General features: G+C 39.8%; 1 protein-coding gene across 4 annotated transcripts in view; it reads left to right on the top strand.

Moving 5' to 3' along the window:
* Positions 1–23,067, top strand: part of ZNF521 (zinc finger protein 521) — a 332,567-nt gene extending 309,500 nt beyond the window's left edge. For all 4 annotated transcript variants that reach the window (XM_063130654.1, XM_063130653.1, XM_063130650.1 and 1 more), the window contains one exon: positions 22,196–23,067. In XM_063130654.1, coding sequence (XP_062986724.1) covers positions 22,196–22,225 — 30 coding nt within the window. In that variant the 3' untranslated portion in view covers positions 22,226–23,067. The remainder of the gene's footprint in view (positions 1–22,195) is intronic.
* The last annotated feature ends 893 nt before the right edge of the window (positions 23,068–23,960 follow it).

Below are 23,960 nucleotides of genomic sequence, written 5' to 3'. Positions count from 1 at the left end.
AATAAAGATGCTGCAGAAAATCTTTGACAGGACAGGTGTGGGCTGTTGAGGATCCTTTGTACTGATGCTCCATGGTGTATACTGGCTCCCTATTGTATTTCTGGAGTCAATTCAGCGTTCTTGTTATGTCCTATGGAATTCTAAATGACCTGGGCCAATATCCAAGTGAGACCATGACCTCTAATACCAATCCAGGATGCCTTTCTTATGTTTACCAGCACTGCACCAAGTTGGGACCACAAGGGCTTGCAGAGAAATGTTCTTGGTAGCTAAAGACTTGTCAAAGGCCCAATCTGAGCATCCAAAGCAGCTAAACTCTAGCTACTTTGCTGCCTGAAATGCCCCATAAAGCATTCTGCAACAACACTTGGCACCTAGTCTACCAACCTCACACACTGTTTTTGACATGCCTGGTTACCTGTGCAAATGAATACTCCGTCCTAGAATCCACGGTGTTCAGAATAACTAGCCAGAGGAGATGCTGTATGCAAATCTCTTGCTTTTTCAACTACACAGCTACATAAAAGCTACATAATGAAGATAGAAATCCACTACTTCTAAATACATTAACTAAAGCAGGGCCTTCACAGGGAAGTAATTGGAGATATAAGAGTGACTTTTCTTCATCTGGTAAAATAATCTTGAGGTGTGAACTCAAGGACACTGTGCCACATGAAAACTGACAGAGTATATGGACAGTGGCAAGAGCATGGTACAAGTTTAGCCAGGAGTATGGAGGAGAAGGAGCATCGATTCTCCTGAATTTCTTGAAAGGTGAAATAAGTTTACTTGAAAATAATCAAGTAAACTTATGATTACTTGATTATTTTCATGGATTAGGAAATATTTATCTATTTGCAGTGTCCCTCAGCTTTAGCCTAATTTGGGCTTAAATTGAACAAGGTCATGTGTGACTTCAGTTGTTAATTACTCTATAAGGAATTGAATTTGATCACGACCAACATAAAACATTTAGCTTAAATCCCCCTCTCCTGAAGCGCTATGGCCCTGATCGAATTGGGGCCACACACACTGACAGGAGAGTAGAGAAAGCTAGCATGTATAGCTCCACTATGTGTGGTTTAACAAACATTTTGTTTGAGACTCACTTTACCTATTGGAAGGGCTGGCACTGCATCCTGTGAGGAAATACTCCAGTATAATTAAGACACCATGTGTTGTTTGATGAATAGGGACCCTTTTATTACAGTAATGTGAATTAAAGCAATTGGGATCTGATGGCATTTTGTGCTCCCTTGCCTTTTCTAGAATAAACAACTTCTTTTTCTTCCTTTTCTTCTTCTTCTTCTTCTTCTTCTTCTTCTTCTTCTTCTTCTTCTTCTTCTTCTTCTTTTAAGTAGCTTCAATTGTATTTGTTTAAGAAAATAATTGTCACATTTATTTAGCTCTATTTATTTTTCAAAAGAAAGGCGGACTTATTAAGATCGCTACAAATCATAATGAATGTACAGTCTCCTGTAATTTGTTTGATATATACTTTTCCCGACAGCAAAAAGTTTCGTACAGTCTTGCAAATTTGGCCTTTTTTATTATTATTATGTTCCCAAAGTGGGTTTGAAAGAATGTACTGTCAGGTCAGCATAAAGTGATGTGCGTTCTGCTACAAACGGTATTGTAACTCAGACTATTGCCCTAAAATTGTTTTTACTGGAGCAAATGCTTTGATTTTGAAAAGAAATGTCTACAAAGTAGTCTGTCTACAAAGAAAAGGAAAACTTTTCTCTAGCTCGCTGCACATATGCAACTGACTTTTTGCTTAAATTCAGTTTTCATTTTGTTCTGTTTGTGTGGCAAGTTGTAATTTGTCTCTTAACAGCTTTTTAACAGCTTAAATAATGGGAACCTGGCAGAGAATCACTCCCACTACTGAATAAAATGCAATCTTCTCATACTCAATGCAAGCTTGTTTTGTCTGTTTTAAGAAATGGACAGTATAGATAGCAGCTCTTACATGGTTACTGGTTTTGATCTAGTATAAACAGACCCTCATGCCCCAAATCTATGGCCTAGAAGTAGGTGAATCTTTCTATAATGAACAGAGAGGGGATGCATTGATACCTGCTGCCCCCCGTTCATTATTACTTAGAATGGTGACTCACTACTCACCACTGCTCCATTAAAAAAGCCGTTCTGCTCTCTTGTACATCTACTGTCCTCTTTCCCTTTTTTTAGTTCTATATAAAGCTAGGGATGTTAGAGAAACCCATCAGACATCCAAATGGGTTCAGATTTCTATGAATCTGAGCTGCAGGTTCCACAGAAGACTCACTTTTTCCAAGTCACATGGATTTCAAGGACTTACTGGTGATTTGTTGTTGTTGTTTGTTTGTTTAAAAACTTTGGGGGGGGGGGATTTGCTCAAATTCTCATGTGCCCTAATGCACATTTGCACAAGTGGGTTGAAATTTTCATACATCCCTTTAAAAGAATTTGATTTCATCAATGAGCGGACAATGGAACAAAAGATGCCTAACAATCCGCAGAACACACTTTGAAAGGATTTAACAAAATCCATACCTCCCTGTGTACAGCTGCTTTCCACAGTCCCTCCATATTTATCTTATGTATTTGCATGCATGAAAACTCACCATCACTCACAGCCAAACTACACCAAGTAAACAGCACTTTCGAGGGCAAAAAGGAGCAAGGAGGGTGCCGTTTTCAGCAAAACCATCCATCAATCTGGTGCGGGAATCTAATTTGAATCAGGAGCAGATTCCAGCACAGGTATATATAAAACTGCTTTTTCCCCAATATAAATTTGGCCAGGTTAAGCATGCTTGTTTAAATATCGTATTTCTTCGATTCTAAGACGCACCTTTTTCTCCATATAAACATCTCTAAAAACGGGGTACGTCTTAGAATCGCAGGTTGTTTATTATTTCTTAGAATCAAAGCTTTTTTTTCTCTTGGTGGTACTGAAATTAGTGTGCGTCTTACAATTGATGGTGTCTTAGAATCGAAGAAATACGGTATATGATTAACGTCACATGTGTTTTGGCCCTCAGTCCTCTACTAAAAACTGGATTCAAAGGAGCTGTTTAGTGTATTGGAGCTCATCCCCTTCCTTGGCTTTGTACTCCTTCTGTTGGGTTGTTCACCATATTTCAATGATAGCCATTTGGTGGTGGAGACCACGACAGTTTCTAAATTGGCACATGTTCCAAAAAGGTTGCCTATCCCTGGGGGTAGAGTATGAGCAGTTCAGAAGAGGGCAAGTTGCCGGGGCAGTAGTTTGCGTTAGCTTGGTAGTAGCCTGCCACTTCACAGTAGGGCCCTAGCTGTGCCCTTGTGTAAAAGGAAGGGATTGGTCTACTGGTAGATGATGTCACAAGAGCACTCAAACCTGTATACTCAGGAAGCCGTGCTATATCTTATCACAGCTCCTTATCACAGAGGGAATGGCAGTTGGGGGGAGGGCATTATCTCCCAAGTGCAAGATTACATGTTTCCCAAAATACAGCCTATTACCTTTCCACCTTCTCCACTTTCTAATAGCAGCTCTCCCACCCACACAGGCAAAGTGGTTTGGGGTATGGGTGGGTGGGAGAGGCAGATATAGGCAGAATGTATAATATATGCATCTGAATATATAATATATGCATGTACGCAAAGATGTAAGAATGGCCCCTGTACCTCAGTATGGTAGAGCCAAGCGTTTGCAAGCAAATACCACAGCAGAAGGCAAGCAACAAGAAGAGCGGCTGCCTTACGGGGAAGGTTAGAAGGTTCAGAGCTGGCACACTCAAAATTTTGCCATATAAGAAGAGTAAACTGGGAGAGAGAGAACACTGCTTGTTGTTGACAAAGGTAGGATACAAAGAGAAGCTGTAGCATATATTCAGATACATTTCTATATGGCAAATGCAACCTGAAAATTGTGCTATGGATAGTTTTTCAAGACGCTGAACAGAAATTGCAGTGACGATGGGGCTTGGTACATGATGATACGACAGTAGAGATCTTGTTGATGTTGAAGATCCAATGTAGAGATGTTATTGAACTGTAGGGACTTTAACCGTAACCCCCGAAACAAATGTTTTCTTTCACTGTCGGCAAAAGCACATTCAGGGGAAACAGCTTCCCCATTTTTACGCTCAAACCTTTGCGATTGTTCTTTTGTTGTTTATATATTTTGAGTGCCACATCAGTTTAGCAAAGTTATTAGTTTATACACTTTGCAAAGGTAAAAGTAACCGAATGAGCTTTAAATTGGAATAAGTGCCACTTCGCTATGACAGATTCCCTTTGAGGACTGATTAGAAAGAAAGCCTCCCGTTGCCTGCCCCTTTATGTGTAGCAGCATTACTGTGTCTGCTTGTTTATAGCTTACGTTTTCTTATGGTGCAAATGTGCCGTGGGATGATGAATCGCCTCTGATAGACAAGATTCTGCCTTTATTCTGGGATCAAGACAATATTTCACTTTAAAGAATTGCTTTAATTAGCTGCAGGTGGTTTTCCCCACCAACAACCACCCTAACAAAATAGCATGAGCTGAGGTATCCCATTACATATGAATATGAGATGCATATTAGTTTCATCATAGTTACAATGCAGAAGTGTTTTCTGCAATGTGTGGTGAAGGGTGGAGGTGGGTGGAGTCAATGGGTTTTCAGATGACAGCATCATTCAGATAGGTATGGATCAGCTAGCTATGTTTCCTCCTTAAATGTTGTTCTTTACATGTCGAGCCTAGGATTGCCTTATTGAAAATTAATTGCCAGCTGAACGGGATAGCAATAGAAATAGACATCAAACAACAGTACTCAAATTAATGAGACTAACAACCAATGACCATCCCATACCCAGCATTCTAACATGCAAATCAGCAAAAGAAATAGAGGACAGCCTTCCAATGGCTCTAAAGATCCACTAAAAGGACAAGAGGGCACTATCTGAGGCATATGAAACAGAAGGCCAGGTAGCACAAAGACAGGGCATGAAAGGGAATGAGATGACCTAATAGCTTGCATAGAGCAGAGAATAAAGGGATATGAGTAAGACAGCATAGCTGATCATCTTCAATGGAAAGGCTAGGATCTTGAAATTGATGAAGAAAGAAAGGAGGAGGAGGAATGGTGGGAAAAGATACCTGAAACTGTGGGAAAATGTCATGTGCTTGCAAATACAAAAGCAATTGTGTCAATATAATTGGGTGCAGTAATGGACTGGATGAAGGTGAATAAACTGAAACTGAAGGTGAATAAACTGAAATCCAGACAAGATGGAAATATTGTTAGCTGGTTCTTCATCCACCTGGAGGAGTGGTGTTCGGACTGTTTTAAATGGGCTCTTACGTCTCCTAAAAGATTGCAGTCTGAGGGTGCTTATTGATCCAGCATTGTCATTAGAAGGTCATGTGCCTTGAAGTGCCTTTCATCAGCCTTAGCTGATACTACCTTACCTGGATGGAGGTAGCTTGGACACAATTACTCATGCTCTAGTGACCACCGGTTTGGATTATTGGAATGCCTTGTGGGTGGGGCTGCCTTTCAAAATGGTTTCAAAACTCCAGTTGGGTCAGAACTGGGTCTTGGCATTTGCACTAAATTATGCCTGTGCTTTATCAGGCTCTCTGTCTATTTTCATGATCAACTAAAAATGCTGGTTTTAACCATTAAAGCTCTAAATTGTGAGCTGCCCAGAGAGCCTTGGCTGTTGGGCATTATAAAAATGAAATTATAAATAAATAAATGACTTGGAACCAGATTACCCGAAACATCACATTCTCCTTTATGTACCTGCTTGAACCTTAAGATCTTGCGGCAGGGTCTTGCTATTTACTGTTTTACTCTGTACAGCACCATGTACATTGATGGTGCTATATAAATAAATAATAATAATAATAATAATAAGCCCAACTCCAAGTGCCCCCACTGCATGAAGTGAAGGGGTGACTACCAGGGAGAGAGCCTTTTCAGTAGTGTCACCCCAGTTGTGGAGCAGCCTTCTTGGAGAGATCTGCCTAGTGCAATCCCTGTAGTCTTTTTTGGCACCAGGTGAAGAGACCTTTCTGTTCACCAAGCATTTTAAATAGAATGATCTTTCTCCTCATCAATTTATCCTAACAAAAACCCTATGAGGGTAGGTAAGGCTGAGAGTCAGTGACTGTCTCAAAGTCACCATGTGAGCTTCATGTCTGAGTAGGGACTTGAACCTAGGTCACCTGAGTCCCAGTCCAGCACTTTAACCACTCACCACAATGACTCTAGTAGTATGTGCCTTTTAGTTTTTTAAAAATTGTCATTTTTTGTTATATGTAATGTTCCTTTTGATTTCATGGTTTCTATGTTTTACTTTGCATTTAAATTGTTTTTATGTTTGCTTGTAAACTGCCCAGAGAATGTTATGTTATGAGGGGGTGTACAGTTATTGCATATGTGTACACACACACACACACACACACAGAGAGAGAGAGAGAGAGAGAGAGAGAGAGAGAGAGAGAAGATCCAATTCTGGTAATATATGCAATCAAAGAGACATAGGAAGCTGGATACAAATTCTTGTATTGGTAACAGAAAAATCAAAATACTTTTGTTGCTCTGTGCAGAATGCATACAATGTCAGTTCAGGAATGAATTGCTGAACTGTCTGTTCATCTAAAACCCATTATGATAAAAAATCTTATTCAAGGGTGAGCAACACATAACCCCTGGACTGCATGGGGGGAGGGTTCTCTACATTTTTGTAGGCATCACCATATCCGATACTGCTGCATTTGTTCCCCATGCACCTTGTTGCTAAATGGGTGTGATTTTTACTACAGTAAATGCATCCAACCCCCAGAAGTTGCCCATTTCTGAGCCTATTCATGAACTTCCATTAAATCAGTAAATTGGTAGATCTCATCCACAATAACAAATGTTTTGTGTGTCAGTCTTTCAACACTCTCAAACATGCCTCTGGTATGTAAAATTCCAGAGGAGTTATTGTTGTTAGCAGTGGCGATTAAATAAAAAGTTAAATTATGTTCAATTCCCTTTAATTATTTGTGAGTATACAGTGATAGTGAACAAATAGGACCATTGCAGGAATACCAAAATCTCATATGCTCACAGATGCCAAATGAATCCTAAGGAATCATCAAGGAAGGGAAATACACAGTACAACAACACTAAATGGTGAGGATTTAGGCCATTAATTCACAACTTGACATTGAATCTGTTCTGAATGGAGCAATGACATTTGCATTCATGAACAGATTAACCTTAATTTTTCTGTTATTGACACATGTTTTTGATTCATCTTCCTATGACTCTGTGATTGCACTAGTTTTTGTCTTTAACTTTATAAGCACATTGCATTATTTCAACATTATTCTACTCACTGTTACTTTCCACCATTTGTTCTCCACCATCTTCTTGTTAGTTTCTCAGTTAGCTTCAAGATCCTAGCCTTTTCATTCAAAACCATCCACTTTTGACTATGGGAGAAAATAATGATATTTAACAAACTTACAGCATGACATCTGTAATCAGCCAACAATTTTCAGCACTATGTTTGGTGTTATGGGAATCCATAATTGATTAACTCCTGAACTGCCAGAAATGGGAGACTGTCTTCCTGCATGATTTCCTTCTATAAAAAGATCACACTATAAAGTCTCAGTGCATTGTAAGGATGAATACACTATAGATTGTGAGCTACTCCGATATTATGGCAATAAGAATCTTGGACATGTTGAACATAGGCTTCCAAATACCAGAGATATCAATTATTTTTAGGAGACTGGAATAACTCTCAAGAGGGGAAAAGATGCTGACTGATAACAGGAGATATGGTAATAGCTGTTTCCACAAACATCAGAAAAAAATTCGTGCACAATTTTCTATTGCCATTGCCCCCAGAGCAGTCAGTCACAGTTGAACAGAGTAGCTATAAAACTCCAGTACACTGCTTTGGTAGCATTTTCCACTCACTTTGCACAAGTGTAAGTGATTACACCAGGGGCAAGACAGCAGAGAATGAGGACACTACAAGTTTACAACCAAGATCCACAATAAGAACATAAAATGTTATTGTCTTTTATAACATGTCACAGCAAACTCAGTTTTTCCTGTGTTTGTGTATTGGAAGTGTAAAAAAAAAGCTGATCTCTCTTTGGAAAGTGCCTCCTTAATGTCTTGGCCTTCTGAAAAAGTTACTAAATTTGTATTCATTAACAAATGAACCATTGTTCACAGCCTAATGGAAGGAGTAATAGGTGAACATAGAGGTGACCACAGAATCAAAGCATTCTCAACAAGCAGGCCAAAACGTCCTCCAGAGTCTGGCCTCCCCAGACCGCACGGAGTCCATGGGCTTCCGGGTTGTTGTTGTTTTACTTCCCTGAAGTGTATGCAAATTCATTCACAGGAAAATACGCATGTTTCTGCTGAGACATATATGCTGGAAAATATACACGGGGAAATATCGAACGGAATGGGAGACAATACACTAAATGTTACATATTAACATAAATTATGTAAATTGTTGCAGACTTCCTTATGGAATTATTTACAAATTTTCCATATAGTGTGTGTGGGGGGGGGAATCAAATATGTCTGTGAATGGGCACCAGAACAAATGACACAATCCACGATGCAGAACGGATTTCACAAAATCTGGACTTCCCTACTTCTGCAGCAGCCCATCTAATTATTTACAACTGTCCTACCCAGAAATCACGTTTTTAGTCAATAAAAGACACTTATGAATGCACATTTATCTGCCGCAGCAGAATGAAAGAGCTCTCACTTTCCTGTCCTGGTTTGGCTTACTTGTTCCAGATGCTCAGATGTTAGCTGTTGTTAACATGAACAGTTGGAAGACAGCAACCAATGTTCAAGTCACTAATTAACCCATAGGAATAATAGTGATGTAGCCCACAAGGTTGTTGAGATTGACAGTGCATTGCCTATGAGTTTTTACCTGCCCATGAAACAAATGATACATTTGACCTTAAATATATATACATCCAGCTAAATGGCAAATCATCTTCCCATCTGTTGTTAAACAAATGTATATTTTATTTTATTTGTAGATAATCAGTTTTACATTTACCAAGTGAATGTACTTTCAACCTCCTCTGATAGTGAACTGATAACTGATCTAAACCCCACTCTCCATTTTGTCACCTCTATAAGGTATAATAGTGAAATATGCATGGGAACATAGAATCTTTAATTGAAAGAGATCTGCAGGTCCCCTAGTTGAGCCCTTTCAGTGAAGTGGTATCTCTGTTTACAGACATCTCTAATAGATTAACTCAATAGTTTTTACATTATACTATGCTAGGGTGACCATATGAAAAGGAGGACAGGGCTCCTGTATCTTTAACAGTTGTATTGAAAAGGGAATTTCAGCAGGTGTCATTTGTATATATGGAGAACCTGGTGAAATTCCCTCTTCATCACAACAGTTAAAGTTGCAGGTGCCCTGCCCTCTTTTGCATCTGGTCACTCTAGTATAGCTCCTGCAGCTTTAACTGCTGTGATGAAGAGGGAATTTCACCAGATTCTCTATATATACAAATGACACCTGCTGAAATTCCCTTTTCTATGCAACTGTTAAAGATACAGGAGCCCTGTCCTCCTTTTCATATGGTCACCCTATACTATGCTGTGATGTGCATCACAGCAGAAGTGTCTGCAGAAAAAGAGTAAATCCACAGCACAACTTAGGATGTATAGTTTGTAAGAAGTACATGGTCTAGGGACATCCATGTTTAAGTAACAGAAGTGCTTCTCCAATCCTTGCATAAGCATGCATCACCTATAATCTTGACCCTGAGTGTTTTGCATGGAGTCCAAAAATAATAATAATTTAACTGTAGCATACATATCACAAGTTAGTGATTTCCCTCCATTTTATTTTGAAGCACACTCCTACACATGTTCATGCTGAGGCAAGTGCTATTGAGTTCATTGGGGCTTACTCCCAGATAAATAAGTACCAGATTGCAGCTGGTATGACCTTTGGAAAGCTTAAATTTGGATGCTCGAAACAGGTGGTTCACATAATCATCTCCAGCCATGATGGCTTAAATAAGCCACTATGATTTGCAGCACGTGCATTCCCTCTTGTAGTTTGTTGTGTTGTCTGTACCCAGAAAGAATGGGTTGTTTGCATGATAAACAAACCACCCAGAACCCCGCTTGCCAGGTTCAGACAACATGAGAGCCTACGAGCAGGGATTGGGTTTTGGAATGGGTTCCTGCAGATGCTGTGCAAATGCCACAACCCATGGTGGATTATCTAAGAGACTCTGATATCAGTCTCTGATAGCTAGGTGTGATATCACTTTAAATATGAATGGGAAAAATGTGAGTTTGGGGAGATTCTTAAAACTCACCTTTTAATACCACATATAGAAACACATAGATTATTAAAAGGATGTGAATGACATAATGGCTAGCTTAGTCTTAAAAACATCTGTGTGATTATCAATTTAAGCTCCCATTATTTGCTACTAATTACTAAGCAGAGCTGTTAAAATATTTAGCAGTAGTTTGTTTAATTGGCTTTGACCTATAAAAAATGTACATAATAAGAGTTGTGTTCTCAGAATCCGTTCTATACTGAGAACTAAGCAAGCAGAGAATGCTTATTCACATAAGAGATAAAACACCATACAACCTGTCAGGTTGCTTGGCCTGTCATTATTTTCCTGCCATAGATTTATTTGTCTTGAAGGAATCTACAATTAAAGCACGGAGAAAGAGCACCTCACATGGATGTAAAACGAGAGAGGTCGTACTTAAACTTGTTTACAGATGTTCTAGTTTAAAAAGCACCAGCATGATAAATTAAACATTACAAGAAAAAAAAATGAAAGCATAGCAACAACTGGCACACGAACACATCTGTCCATAACACACTGTCTTAATCCCTGAATATTTGATTAGATGGTCTCGCCTATCAAAGCCTTCTGTCCCATGTTACTCTACTGTCCTGGAGCTGTGACATAGAAACATGGAATCTTCTTTCGCTGGCTTTGGTTTTCTTTCTCAACTGGCTAGGCCTAACATAGGCTCTGTATGTCTAACAAAATGACAAGGTTGCAAGACACCTGGCGAAGGGGATTTTTTTCTGTTAGTAAGCCCCTTGAGCTTACCAAGCCTGGTTTATAAGATCACAGCTAGAAAGTGTCCTGCCAGGTGCATTTTAGGATTAAAATTTCATATATAAATCCAGTTCAGTCATCACAGCCAAACTGTGCCTTGATGTCTGAATCGGTCAAACCATGATTACGACGAATAATACTTTTCTTCCAAAACAGAATTGGAAGCCACAATTAGAACTGGGTTTCCGATTCGGGTTTAGAGGCAAAATATGGTTTGCAATAACCATGTGCCAATGAACTTTTGCTTTTCACAACTCCTTAAAAATGCAATTGCATGGCTATTTCAATTGTGCTATTACACAGATACAACCACCTCCACCTCCAAAAGATGTTGCATCAGTGTGACTGGAATAACTGCAATCCCATGGGTAAACAGTGAACTAGTCAGATGTTCCAGATTACATTTATATCCTGCCTTTTTTCCTCCAAGGAACCCAAGACGGCATACATAATCCTCCTCCCCTCCATGTTATCCTCACAACAACAACCCTGTGAGGTAGATTGGGATGAGAGTCTGTGACTGGCCTAAAGTCACCCAGTGGGTTTCCATGGCCAAGTGGGGACTAGAAACCGGATCTCTGGACTCCCAGTCCAACACTCTAGCCAATACACCACACTGGTTATTACTATATCCCGTTGATAGAACATTGTTCTACTGTATTGTAACTGAGGGGTAATTCATACTAGCAAGCAATTTATATAAGACAATCGTACACATTTTGAGTGGCAACTATTGAGTGATGGCTTGTTTGTGTATAGCCATCATAGATCTATTCCTCATAGGCAATTTTTTAAATCATTTTGCTGTTAAGGCTGCATACTTATCTGGGAATAAGTCCCATTGAACTAAGTGAAGCTTACTTCCAAGTTAATGGATTCGGCTGTACATCTTTTACAATTTTATGTTGCCAGCATGGGGCATGGGTGGATATTGTAATTTTATTATGTTTTATAAGGTATGGATTTTAGGGTAATTTTATGTCTGTGTGTATATGTGTGTGCGTGTGCACGCTGTTAGCTGCTTCAGGCATTGTTTTGCAGAAGGGTAGGACAGAGGTCTTTTAAAAAGATCTGTTAAAGAGATCTTTTAAAGAGGTGTTCAGTACATGTCAGGACCCAATTCAAAATGGTGATATCAACATTTAAAACTCTAAACAACATGGGGCCAGGCTACCTGAAGGATCACGTCCTCCCATTTGTACCTGCCCAGACTCTAAGATCATCTTCAGGGGTCCTCCTCCATGAGCCCCTGTCAAAGAAGTGAGGCAGCTGGCTACCAGAAAGAGGGTCTTTACTGTTGTGGCACCCTGGCTGTGGAATGAGCACCCTAGAGATGTTCACCAGGCACCTAAGTTGTACTCCTTTTGGCGCCACGTGAAGACCTTTTATTTTCTCAGTATTTTAGGATTTTAGCATTCCAGTCTTTTACCTCTGCTGTTTTAAATCTGTACTTTAAATCTCTGTGATGCTGCTCGGTTTTTACTGTGGTTGTACTTTTACATTTTGATTTTAAGGTGCCATATTTTAGATTTTATGCTGTACCGTATGGTTTTAATTTTTGCGAACTGCCCAGAGAGCTTCATGTAATTGGGCTGTATAGAAATTAAATAAAATAGTATAGGTTTGTATCTAAACTTGGTCAATGGGACTTAAGTTAGGATGACAAAATCTGGATACAACCCATAAATTATTACACCAAAATAGGATGAGATAAGAAGGAAGAATGGGGATGATGGGGCTTCAAATAAACAAGTCATTGTGCAATAGCTGCATTATATATGGAAAACTAAAAGTCTTCTTATTACAGGTCTGATCATATAAGATTGGCCTGCAATAAGGGTTGTATCTCCCTATATGTGATCATACTAATTAGAAGGTTGTATCTCTTCATATATATGATCATACCATTGTGATCATATTAAGAAGGAAGGAAATTTGGACACAGTGGGAGGGGACAGCAGACCACACACACAAGTGTTCTGAATCAATGACGATTAGGTTTGTACATGCAGCAGATATTGGGTAGCATCTAGTCAGACACTAGCACTAATGTAAATTATGTTGCACTAGCCTAGGGGATGTCTTGCATAATGGCAATAGTGTTAAATGGCATGATGGGTTTTTTAGAGCATCACATCACACCAGCTAATGCTCTTGATATTGTACTAAAAGTTCCCTTTTGCTAGCACAATGTAACCCACATTAACACTACTTCCCTATTGTTTTTTCTATGTATAGGGAGTTTTTAATACTGGGGAGCAATCAAAAATGGTATCTCTGACCTTTAGTTTGAAGCAGTGCTCCTCATTCTGCTTCATATTTAGATCAGCCCTGAGATCCATGCAGAAATGATTTTATAGGTCAGATTCCTGTTAAGCAGCCCAAGTGAAGCTTTAGTACCCTTGGGTGGAAAATTCTTCGCTGTCACAATGCTATTGCTGCCTCCTTACCCTCTCTTTACCCCACTGCTGGGGAATTAGGTAGGCCAGTAGCCATGGCAACATCACTGCAGAAAAGCTGCCACTCACTGTGGGAGCTCCTCCCTTATGCAGAAGACTTAAAGGTACCAAAATAATGTCCAGGCCAAGCCTACTGATAAATAGTTTAAAAAATACAAAAAAAAAAAAACCTCTTTTCAAAGATTTTTCTATTGATGCAATCTTTACTGGTTTAGATGCCTTTGACTGAATTTTGGTTGGAATTATTGACCAAAAAAACTCATTTCCTTCCCCAGGTATGAATATTGAGATGAGATTAGTAAACATGAAGCCTGTTAATTTTGAAAATTACAGCTATACTTCAGGAAACAATCTGCATGAGAGAAGAAGAAAACAAAACACCATTTCTACCTATATTTCCTATACATTTCTCATCTTGACTTTTTGCTATGCTCTCTCATCTTTTTCTGTGATGGTGATATACTGTTGTTCAGAGAGTGTTAGATGTTGTTGTGTAGAATGGTGTTAAGATGTCAAAAGGAAAAGCAACAGTTTCTTTCCAGGCTCATAGTGACTGAACTGAAAAAAAGGAGCAAAGAAAACATTGTTGAAATCTAGTAACGTAGAGCAGTGTTTATTATGCACATGTAGAGAAGGAAGGCATATAAACAGATGACATTTCTGAAGAAATGCAATAGCATTTATGCTTGGGCATTAAACTGCTCTACCTACAAAGAATAAGATCTTAACAGCACAATCCTATACATGTCTACTCATAAGTAAGTCCCACTGCTCTCAGTGGGGCATGCTCCCAGTTGGTAGGTACAGAATTTTAGCCTAATACTGCTAAATCATTTAAAAGTGAGCTGGACACTGTAGCTTCTTCATGGTCTCTGTAGGCCTTTTAGCTTTATTTATGTTATAGATTAGAGTAACATACTAAGACTACAACCCTATACCCACCTACCTGAGAATAAGTGTCATTCAGCTCAATGATGGTATCACTCCTCCCATCAAGCAGTGGCTGTCATGGAGGGTGAGCATCTTCCTGCTCGATTTTCTGACTGTTTTATTTTATCTGTGACATTTATAGGCCACCCTATCTGTAACAAAGGTTCTCAAGCTGGCAGAGCAAGAACAAATTAAAACTACAGCAGTAAAACAACTTCATCCAGTAACATGTGATATAGCACTAAAACAACCTCAAGTTAAATTGAGAAGAGTGCAGAGAATAAACCAAAAGAACTAAATATGGATTTAAGAACTACAGAAAGTTGCTACAAAAAGTATTAAAACATTTTAAAGGCCAGGGAAAATTAAAAAGTCTTTGTCTGGTACCAAAAGACATTAAAGTAGGTTAGATACCAGATAGGTCTTTCTGGGGAGGGCATATCACATCCAGGAGGCCACTACTGAAAAAATCCTTCCATTTGTATCCACCCACTGCACCTCACATGGCAGAGCGCCCCTAGGTGTTCAGATGATGATTTCAGTGTCTGGGAAGAGACAATCCTTGAGGTAACAAAGTCCCAAGCCATGAAGAGCCTTAGAGGTCAAAACTATCACTTTGAATTGGGCTCCAAAACTCACGGGAATCCAGTAAGATAATAAAATATTGGCATTATATGTTTATAATGCCCAGTTCCCATTAACCATCTCTCAGCCATATTCTCAACCAATTGATGTTTTCAGACCATTTTCAAAGGCAGCCCCACATATAATGCATTGCAGTAATCCAAGCAGGAGTTTATCAGGGCATGGATAACTGGAGCAAGTTTAACCGCCATGCTAGCAGTAGCTTTGAGAATGTTCTCCATGAATGAGGTTCTTCTTTCTCATTAGCTTTGACTGCACACCTACAGCACAGCAAGTCTCTTTTTTCATGTTCTTCCCCATCCTGTTTGGCAGTAACTATTCTCTCTTGATATCTAGGAAAGTGAAGTATCGCACTGGAAGTTCTGGAAATTGTATTGACATTGGAATTATATCCTCTATTTGGCATTAGGGCTTTTAATTACGGTTTTGCTGGCTTCGCCCATTTTTACTTCAACACCCCCACCCATTATTCCTCCAAGAAAATGCAGCATCCTGCCATTCTCTGAGGACAAATTGAAAGTAAGAAGTTTGGAGGGGGGGCAGAGAGCAATGAGGGGATAGAAGCAGAAAATCTTCATTAGAAAGTATAATTTAATAGAATGTGTATTGAACCAAATGTATTGATTAATGTGGAGGATATAGTACTTATATTGATTCAAACTAGAGATTTAGTACTAAAAGCTGTAAGCCAAAAAGCTGTTGCAGATTGCTACAAAAGTCAGTTTAATGCTGTCCTTGAGAATGCCTTCACAAAGAAATTCTTCTAATGTTTGAGGAGTAGGTAGAATGCTGTATATGTCAGTTTGATCCCGGAGGGTTTTATTTTGTACTCTAATAGCTGTTACGAGCCTACATTATATCCAAGGAGTAATTTTCCTTAGGGTTGCCTGGCTCGCTTTGTGTCAATATTCTAGCATTTTAAGTCACGTACAGTATATGCTTCTGGGAACAGCGCAGGAGCCAGCCAGACTCATAATGGTCTGCATTCATTAATAAAGGCAGAAGCTTCTGTCCCTCCATTGCCCACTACAGGGATGCCTCCCCAGTCTTTTGGGACCCGTACAGACACATTTAAAGAAAGCTTTATTTTGAGTGGGCAGGAGATGAAATGCAGGACTTGCAGGCATTTCCTAAGTCAGCTATATACCCAAGCACAGAGGTGACCTTAATGGGTCAGAGAAGAATGCAGGTCAAAAGACTTATTATCCAGCCTGTTGGAAACCAATTGCTTTTGTTTTTTGGCTTCTTCTTTTTTTTAAAAAAGTAGTGCTTAAAGGTTAGTAATGTAGAAATCTGTTTTACAACCTGAAACTGTATTGGAATGCAGCCGCTTTATGGAAAGGGAGAGAAAGCTGGAACAGAGAGCTTAGTTTTTAAAATGCAGATTTCCCATAAATTTTAAAATGTTAGTATACCATAATTAGTTAATCAGTGATGATTGATTACTGGTGTTCGCTTTCTTGAATTAAGGAGAGAGAGAAAACATGCTGCTATGATACTGTCACCATCTGTTGAACAATAACATCCCCATTTAATCTTTATATTTCTTTATTTGTAATCTGCTTTTGAGCAACAATTGCATTCATTTCATTCCGCTTTGAAATGTCTCATTTAAATTGAATGCAACTGCACTTCACATTAGGGATTCTAATGGGGTAGTGAATTAGTGGGGAACTTTTTTTTTCTTGAGAGCTTTTTTTGTAGCGCTCTATCTCGCTGTCTTTTCCCTTAAAGCTTGTTTTCTTTTAAGAATTTAGTTCAGGTAAAGGAGGGGGCGGGGAGAGGCTTCAAACAGCTGCTGCAAAAAACAACCCTGTCTCTTTGCAGGGAAATTTTCTTTAGCCGTTGTAAAAGCTGGACATGATTTTAACACTGTGGAACTCAGTGAGAAAAACATACACAACAATTTACCATGGCTTTTTTGTTCATGGAAATGGGCATGGAAACAACAACAAAACACATTAGTTTCATTTGATGGTGCATGTGTGGCATTTGTCATTGCATCTCCATTACTGCATATAGTTTGCTGTTGTGAAACTGAAGCCAAAAAAATTTCTCAGATTTTGCAAAGTATATTCAGTCTAATACTCTTATTCTTTCTTCAAACTGGCAATGGCTACAGCAAGAGGCAGTGGGGCTGTGTGCACCGGTTGCTGGGGAGCATGGGTGGGAGGGTGCTGTTGTACTTGTGTCCTGCTTATGGATTCCTGGTAGTGCTGGACGGGCCAGACTCTTGGTCTGATCCAGCATGGCTCTGCTTATGTTCTGAAGATTGGGGACTGTATGGCCTTCCAGATGATATGCTAGCTAGCCATGGCCTGTTTTAGGGTTATACGAGGGTTTTTTAACCCTCACCTAACCCATGTTAGCTGGGGTTGCCCCCACAGCTCATCCTGGCTTAAATAACCCACAATGGGCTGTGGTGTGGCGTCCTAACCTGGTCAGAGAGACAGACAGACAGACAGACAGACTGAACGAAGTTAGGGAAATTATTTAGTATGGCATGTGTTCCAGAAAAGCAATGTTAAAAACATCTGCTTCAAATGTATTGTTTGTCCTGTAAAGGGCAAATTCCATTCTCAGAGTTATACAGAAGCTCTTAACTCTAATATTGGTTCTCCCTGTGCACTGAAAACTCCCATGTTCGTGTCAACAGGAGCTCCATTTTCTGATTTCTCCACTTGCATCAACTCCCATTGTCATGGAAGTGGGAGTCCTGAGCACATGGAAAGAAGAGTATATCAGAGTTGAGATCTACTGTGTGGATAATAGAGGAGATTTTTGTCCTAAATTTTTAAACGCAACATTCTTTATAAAAACACACACACAAACACACACCCTTAAAACAAAACCTCTAGCAGTTCATAACTGGGATTAATGGTTGCAATTTTCAGTCACTTAGACATGGGGTCTCCAATAGACAACTCCCCCCAAATGTAATGTTGCTCTCTGTGGGAATAAAGGGCTTTGTTTTTTTACCCTTTCTTCATCTCTTTCCTCCCATATTTCACCTTTTTGTCTCATAAATGTTATAACTGTGATGTGCTGAAACCATCTTTCTCCCTAGCCAGGTATTTCTCTCTTAGCCTATTGATGTTCTAAAAATGTAAAGGAGTCTGCACGTGCCTGTGGTCCCAAGTGTTTAAACCTGGGGAGGCTCCTTCAGGAAGTCCACAGGCCCATGTTCTGTGAATCGACAGTGACTTGAATCCAACAGTGGCCTTGCGTAAGCAGAAAGCTCTTCCTCTTGCGCGAGCCAAGAGGAAGTGGCTGTTGATGACGCCAAGTTCCTGCTACGGCTCCCCACTGCCCTGTGCTCCATTCCACAGCATTCTATAGGATTTCTCAGCTATAAGGATCAGTTTTTGGAAAGGTGCAGCAGGGTTATGACAATAAGGGGCCTGTGTGAGCTGAATTTTGTTTGTGCTCCTCTGAATCCAACCTCTTGTTTGTGTCTTGGCTTAAACAGTGATTTTTCTCTGACTTTTTATCTCCATTTTCTCTTGAGAATCTTATTGTGCAGCAGGCCTTATCAGCTGTGGGACACCAAAAGCAGGCCTGAGTGGATTGTAATTCCATAGTTTATATTGTATCTGCCACTTTAGTGCCTTCATGATTTTTTTTAATTAAAAAAATCATTGTGTTTTGAGTCCTGAGCACATATGAAAAGCTACTTTCAATGTGTAACGTACTGCTGTGTGGCTTTTCTATGCCCTAAACTGGCCACATGTGACACAGATTTTTTAAAAAGGAAGTAGGGGCTCTCATTAAAATATATAGGCTACGATCCAACATTGCAGCTCTCTTTGCACTCCTATTATTGGCTATGGTAGGAAAAAGAGCCTCATGTGTGTACAGTGGTCCATCTGCTATAGTCGGCAAGGGGAGCCTTGTAAGTGTGTTGAGCTCTAGACAGCCGCTACGGGCTTTTGGAAAAGAGTGTGTCATGTCCATTGGGAGAATTGAAGTATTGGCAATGGACTTGAAGCAGTAGACCACATGTGTCCTTGAGACATTAGAGCAGTTGAATGCATTGATGCATTTCAAGTAAAAAGAATCTAATGGGATGTCTATCTGTTTAAGCTGCTCCTCTGCTCATACCGGTTCAGTTTGCCCCTGAGGAAGAGACTTTTGAGTCAAAATGCATTGAGCCTTAAACCGACTGATTCCAGTTGCAACTTTTTCTCTTCTCTTCATTTCCTGTTGCTGAAGCAACCCAGCCAACGCTCTAATCCAGTTATATGTAGTTGAGTAGAATTGGATGGGGATGTTCATCTGGATAAATATTTGAATTCTAAACCCGTTAAAAGTAACCCGGTGCAGATGGATAGCATCCACATCCAAATCTGCAACCTTGACTACATTCTGCTGCAAGTCGCCATGAGCAACTGTGTGTGACTAGAGCTGGCAATCAATTATGCCACTGGCACATCAAACAAGTAGTGTTGGCCTAGTTGCCTGGACAAGAGAGACACATTCTCTCATTCCACCCCATTCAGAGTGAGGGCAATGCAACAGGTTTGTTTACCATCAGTGAGATTGTCAAATTGTAAATCTTATTGGCTATGTGGCGCCATTACCTGATTGTATTTAGTATATGATTCCTGATTGGCTAGGGCATGTAGTGAAGAAGAAAGAACCCCTAAAAATGTACTGATGCAGCAACAGATTAGAGCTATGAACAGGTGGGGGGGGGGGGGACATGATGACCTAAGGTAGGGACAGGTTTCAGGTTTTTGTTGGTTTTTGCACCCCACAAAAGCCCACTTTTTACCTAGAAAAGATTTGAGCATGAATATGTAGCACAGCATTTCATCTTTACAATCCAGAGAGACTTCCCCTAGATTAGGGGTTGGATTCAGAATTATCATTCCACCAGTGGAAGGATTGCTGGTTGAATCCTTCCATGTCCTCTCTGCCCTCCTGCAGAATGTCCAGCCCTCAAGAACAGATTTGGAGGGTTCATGAGGGGCTGCAGGAGGGATGAGAAGATGTGGAAGTCCTCTTGTGCCAGTGGTATTTCTCCTCTGGCAGAATAATGATTCTGGATCCAAGCCAAGATCAGATAGTGAACCAGGCTTTTCCTTCTCTTTTAGAACGTGACGGCCTCTCTGCTTGAGTAATCTGGAATTATCTGCATTGTAGGCAGCACAGGATAAACATTAATTCTTTTGAATCCTATGATGTGATGTGATATTGTGTACATGGAAATGTTTGCATTCAGGAGTTCTGCCTTGATCACACACATCTCACCACATTTTTGACAATACAGGAATAAACACAATGGCTTAGTTCGCACATAACAATAAGCCAGAATTCTAAAGCGGGCTGGCTTCTTGTAAACAAGGGAGGGTGCTGGTGCACGCTGCTCAATCAATCCCACTTGGCTCCTTCTGTATGTGGGAGTGACTAAAGAAACTACAGACCATCTGTCTGTGGTTTGTGTATTGCAGGGATGGGGAATGTGTGGCTTGCCAGTTGTTGTTGGACTCCAACTCCCATCAGGTCTAGCTAGGATATCCATTTGTGAATCACCAAAAAGGTGGACACTGATTTGCATATGCTAATTTATATGTATAGACGCAAATTTAGAAATAATAAATATTATAATTTAAATAGAAGTACAGTGGATATCAACATAGACTGACTGGGTGACCTGTATGTCTTGCTCAGTCTGCTGTCCAAGTGTGATCAGCAACTTCAAGGCCCAGGTCTTCCTTCCGATGGTTCTTTATCTTTTTATGGATTTGGACTGGGCAGAGATGATGTCTTCAAAATAGATGATAGGCCCTGGTAACCCTTCAAATAGAGGACTGTCCTCTGTAAAAGAGGACACATGGCCACCCTGGGCCTAGTCGCAAACCCAGTGGTGAGGGATTATGGGAGTTGCTGTCCAACAACTTCTGGAGGGCCACACGTTCCACATGCCTGATATTTTGTGACATGTAAACAGGAACTCTGGCTTGTCTTTCCCCAGATAAGCCAAAGTTGTAAGCCACAATCACTTTGTAAGTCCATGGTTTGTTAGCTGTTCCCGCTGGGAGTGAATGACAGCATGCACCAACACTCTGCATTGTTCATGATAGCTTATTGTGCCATGCAAATGCAGCATGGTTACCTAAAAAAGACACACTGAATCAGATTTAACTGTAATTTCTTGGCCATAATAGCAGCTGTTTTCAGGCCCAGATGATTATCTATGCTTTACAGTATTTTGAAATGGATTGATGTGGAAGGCAATGCATGATCAATCAAATGGTAACTATTTAACTGCCTTGTGATTTTTTTTTTATTGTAAACCTGTAGGCAGGGCCCGTGTGGATCTTTAGATATTATACAGTGCCTAGTACATGGTGTGGCTCTATCCTAAGCACATTTGCTCAGAAGAGTTCAGTCAGATTTACTTCCTAATAAATGTTCTTAGCCAGAATGCAGCCTTTGCTGCTTTTAGTAATATTAAAGGAGTCACATCCTATTGGAGGCACTCAGCATTCTGTCTTCCTTTGGGATTCTTCTCAGACCTTCATCATCCTCTTTGATGCAGTTCCCATGTAGTAGTGGCCTCCATGGGAGTACTCTTGAAAAGATATCATTGAAGACATTGACAAAAAAAAAAAAAGCTGATATATTGGAATTTATCACCAGTAGACTTTTTGAGATGAATCCATGATCATTCCTACATGTGGGATAGGCTATGATACATTCCCAGCACCCTGCAATAAACCTGCAGAGCTTTCCATGACCCGCTAATGGGTCTACAGTTTTAGAAATACCATATCCTGCATTACAGGCTAAATTCAGCATATGTGTGAATGGACATTTAGCCAAGTACAAAAGTGCTACTGGGGTTATAGAAATGACTCAGGTGCATAATACAAAGCAAAACGTTGTTATTGTTTTCTGTTAACATGAAAGTGTGCCTAGGCCACTTAACATAGTGGCCATTATTCTTGTCATATGGTCTTCTCGTAGCCCTGCTAATGTACTTTCCTTTGCTGTACAATAATTACATATCCCTTTCTTTTTTCTTCCAGAATCATACAATGACCCAACATAGCAGTTAGTGCAAGGCCCGGTTCTTCAGGAGAGGATTCTTTGCAGGACGAAAAAAGGGAACATGTTTTACTCTTTGCACGAGACTTTCATTGTTTATGTATATTATTCAGAAACATTGTATTGTACCATAAAACTTGTATTATCAAAACTGTTGGATGTTCATGTGTTTGAACTTTTGAGCACCGGAGAGACTTCCTGTATATAAAGTGTTGCACATGTATTATGTTGTCTGATACTAAAATGGTCTTATAAAGACAAGTGGACTTGGGCCCTATTCAAGCAGGATTAAAAGTATAATGATAATAATAATAACATATAAAGGGAAAATGCTTAAGAAAATGTTATTTCAAGGAAGAAGAAGAAGAAGAAGAAGAAGAAGAAGAAGAAGAAGAAGAAGAAGAAGAAGAGGAGCAGTGATACATTACAACCTTCCTTTCATTCAAGCTTATGTCTACAATCTCTCTCTTTTGGTATACAAACGGATGAATTCAAGAGTATTTTTATTGCTGAAGAATCTTGCAAAATAAATAAATAAAACAAAATAGGAAGAGACTCTCCAAGTGGGATCCCCCAGCTGAATATGGCCTGTATATATATTTGTAAGCCTTGCGATATGACAGATAGCATTACCATATATGCAATAGTTGTTATGTAGATTGTCAAAGAAACTTTTTTCCCTGGATACCATTTGAAGCTTTTGAGTGTTCAAGACTTTTCCTTAATGATGTCACATGGCCAAATTTTTGAATCAGTTGAACTAACCTGTATGTTACTGTTATTAATGTTTACTCTGCGGTCTGAACCTGGAGATTACTGGAATGGTTTTCCAAGAGGAAATAAATTCAGTTTACCATTACATAAAATGTGGCTGTGGCTTTTGTCCCAGATAAAAGCATACTTGCTCCCTCTATGCAAATGAATCATGTCTTGTAAATAAACATTTCAACTTCATACATTTCTACATCACACATATGTGCCTGGTAATCTACATCTTACTAGTTCATATACTTCAGTTACCATTTCTGATTATGTTAGATGTGTGATGTTTTGTATATATTTATTTTACTCTATGTGTTGTAGCACTCAATGTTCAGAGAAACCTCAGGATTCTCTGGTAGGTGATCTGAATACAGAGCTTGCAGATATCAATCTCCTAAACTGTATGGCTGCCATCTGCCCAGTTTTAAACCATGTCTGAGAAGAAGTAAGTCTCATTGAGTTCAATGGGCTTTATTTCGCAGTGAGTATCCTTTGGATTACAGCCTTAGTTTTGCTTTTTCTACCTCAGTATTTTCTTATTTATTATTTTATTTCGGCCTCAAATGCTGTAGGAACTACATGCGCTTAAATGAATTATCTTATGGAAGCGAGCGGTGGCTGATTCCCCCCCCCCCATCCTCTCGAGTAGAGGTGGCAACCCTGTTAAATTCCAGCCACAGCATTGACACAGGCTCCTCTACCCCCCAGTCCCTTGTCCTCACTGCTGACAGAGATGGCAGTAGAGGACATGGCCAGAGAGAGCGCTTCAGTGAACACTCCAGCCTCTCATTTCCTGTGGGGGATTGTTCAAAGCCAGCAGAGAAGTGTTGCTGAGAACTGAATTAACCTGTTTGTCCCAAGTACAAGTAAAGAAGGACACACACACCATGAAGACCTCCTTTTCTTATTTGTCCTCAGATGTGCTCATATAAAATTGAATTCCAAATCCATTCTCCACATGTGTTGGGGTTGTGTGGTATTTTG

This window comes from Elgaria multicarinata, chromosome 7, assembly GCF_023053635.1.
Source record: "Elgaria multicarinata webbii isolate HBS135686 ecotype San Diego chromosome 7, rElgMul1.1.pri, whole genome shotgun sequence".
NCBI classification, from domain to species: Eukaryota; Metazoa; Chordata; class Lepidosauria; order Squamata; family Anguidae; genus Elgaria; species Elgaria multicarinata.
Note: the sequence above shows the minus strand (reverse complement) of the source record. Positions and strands in the feature narration are given on the sequence as shown.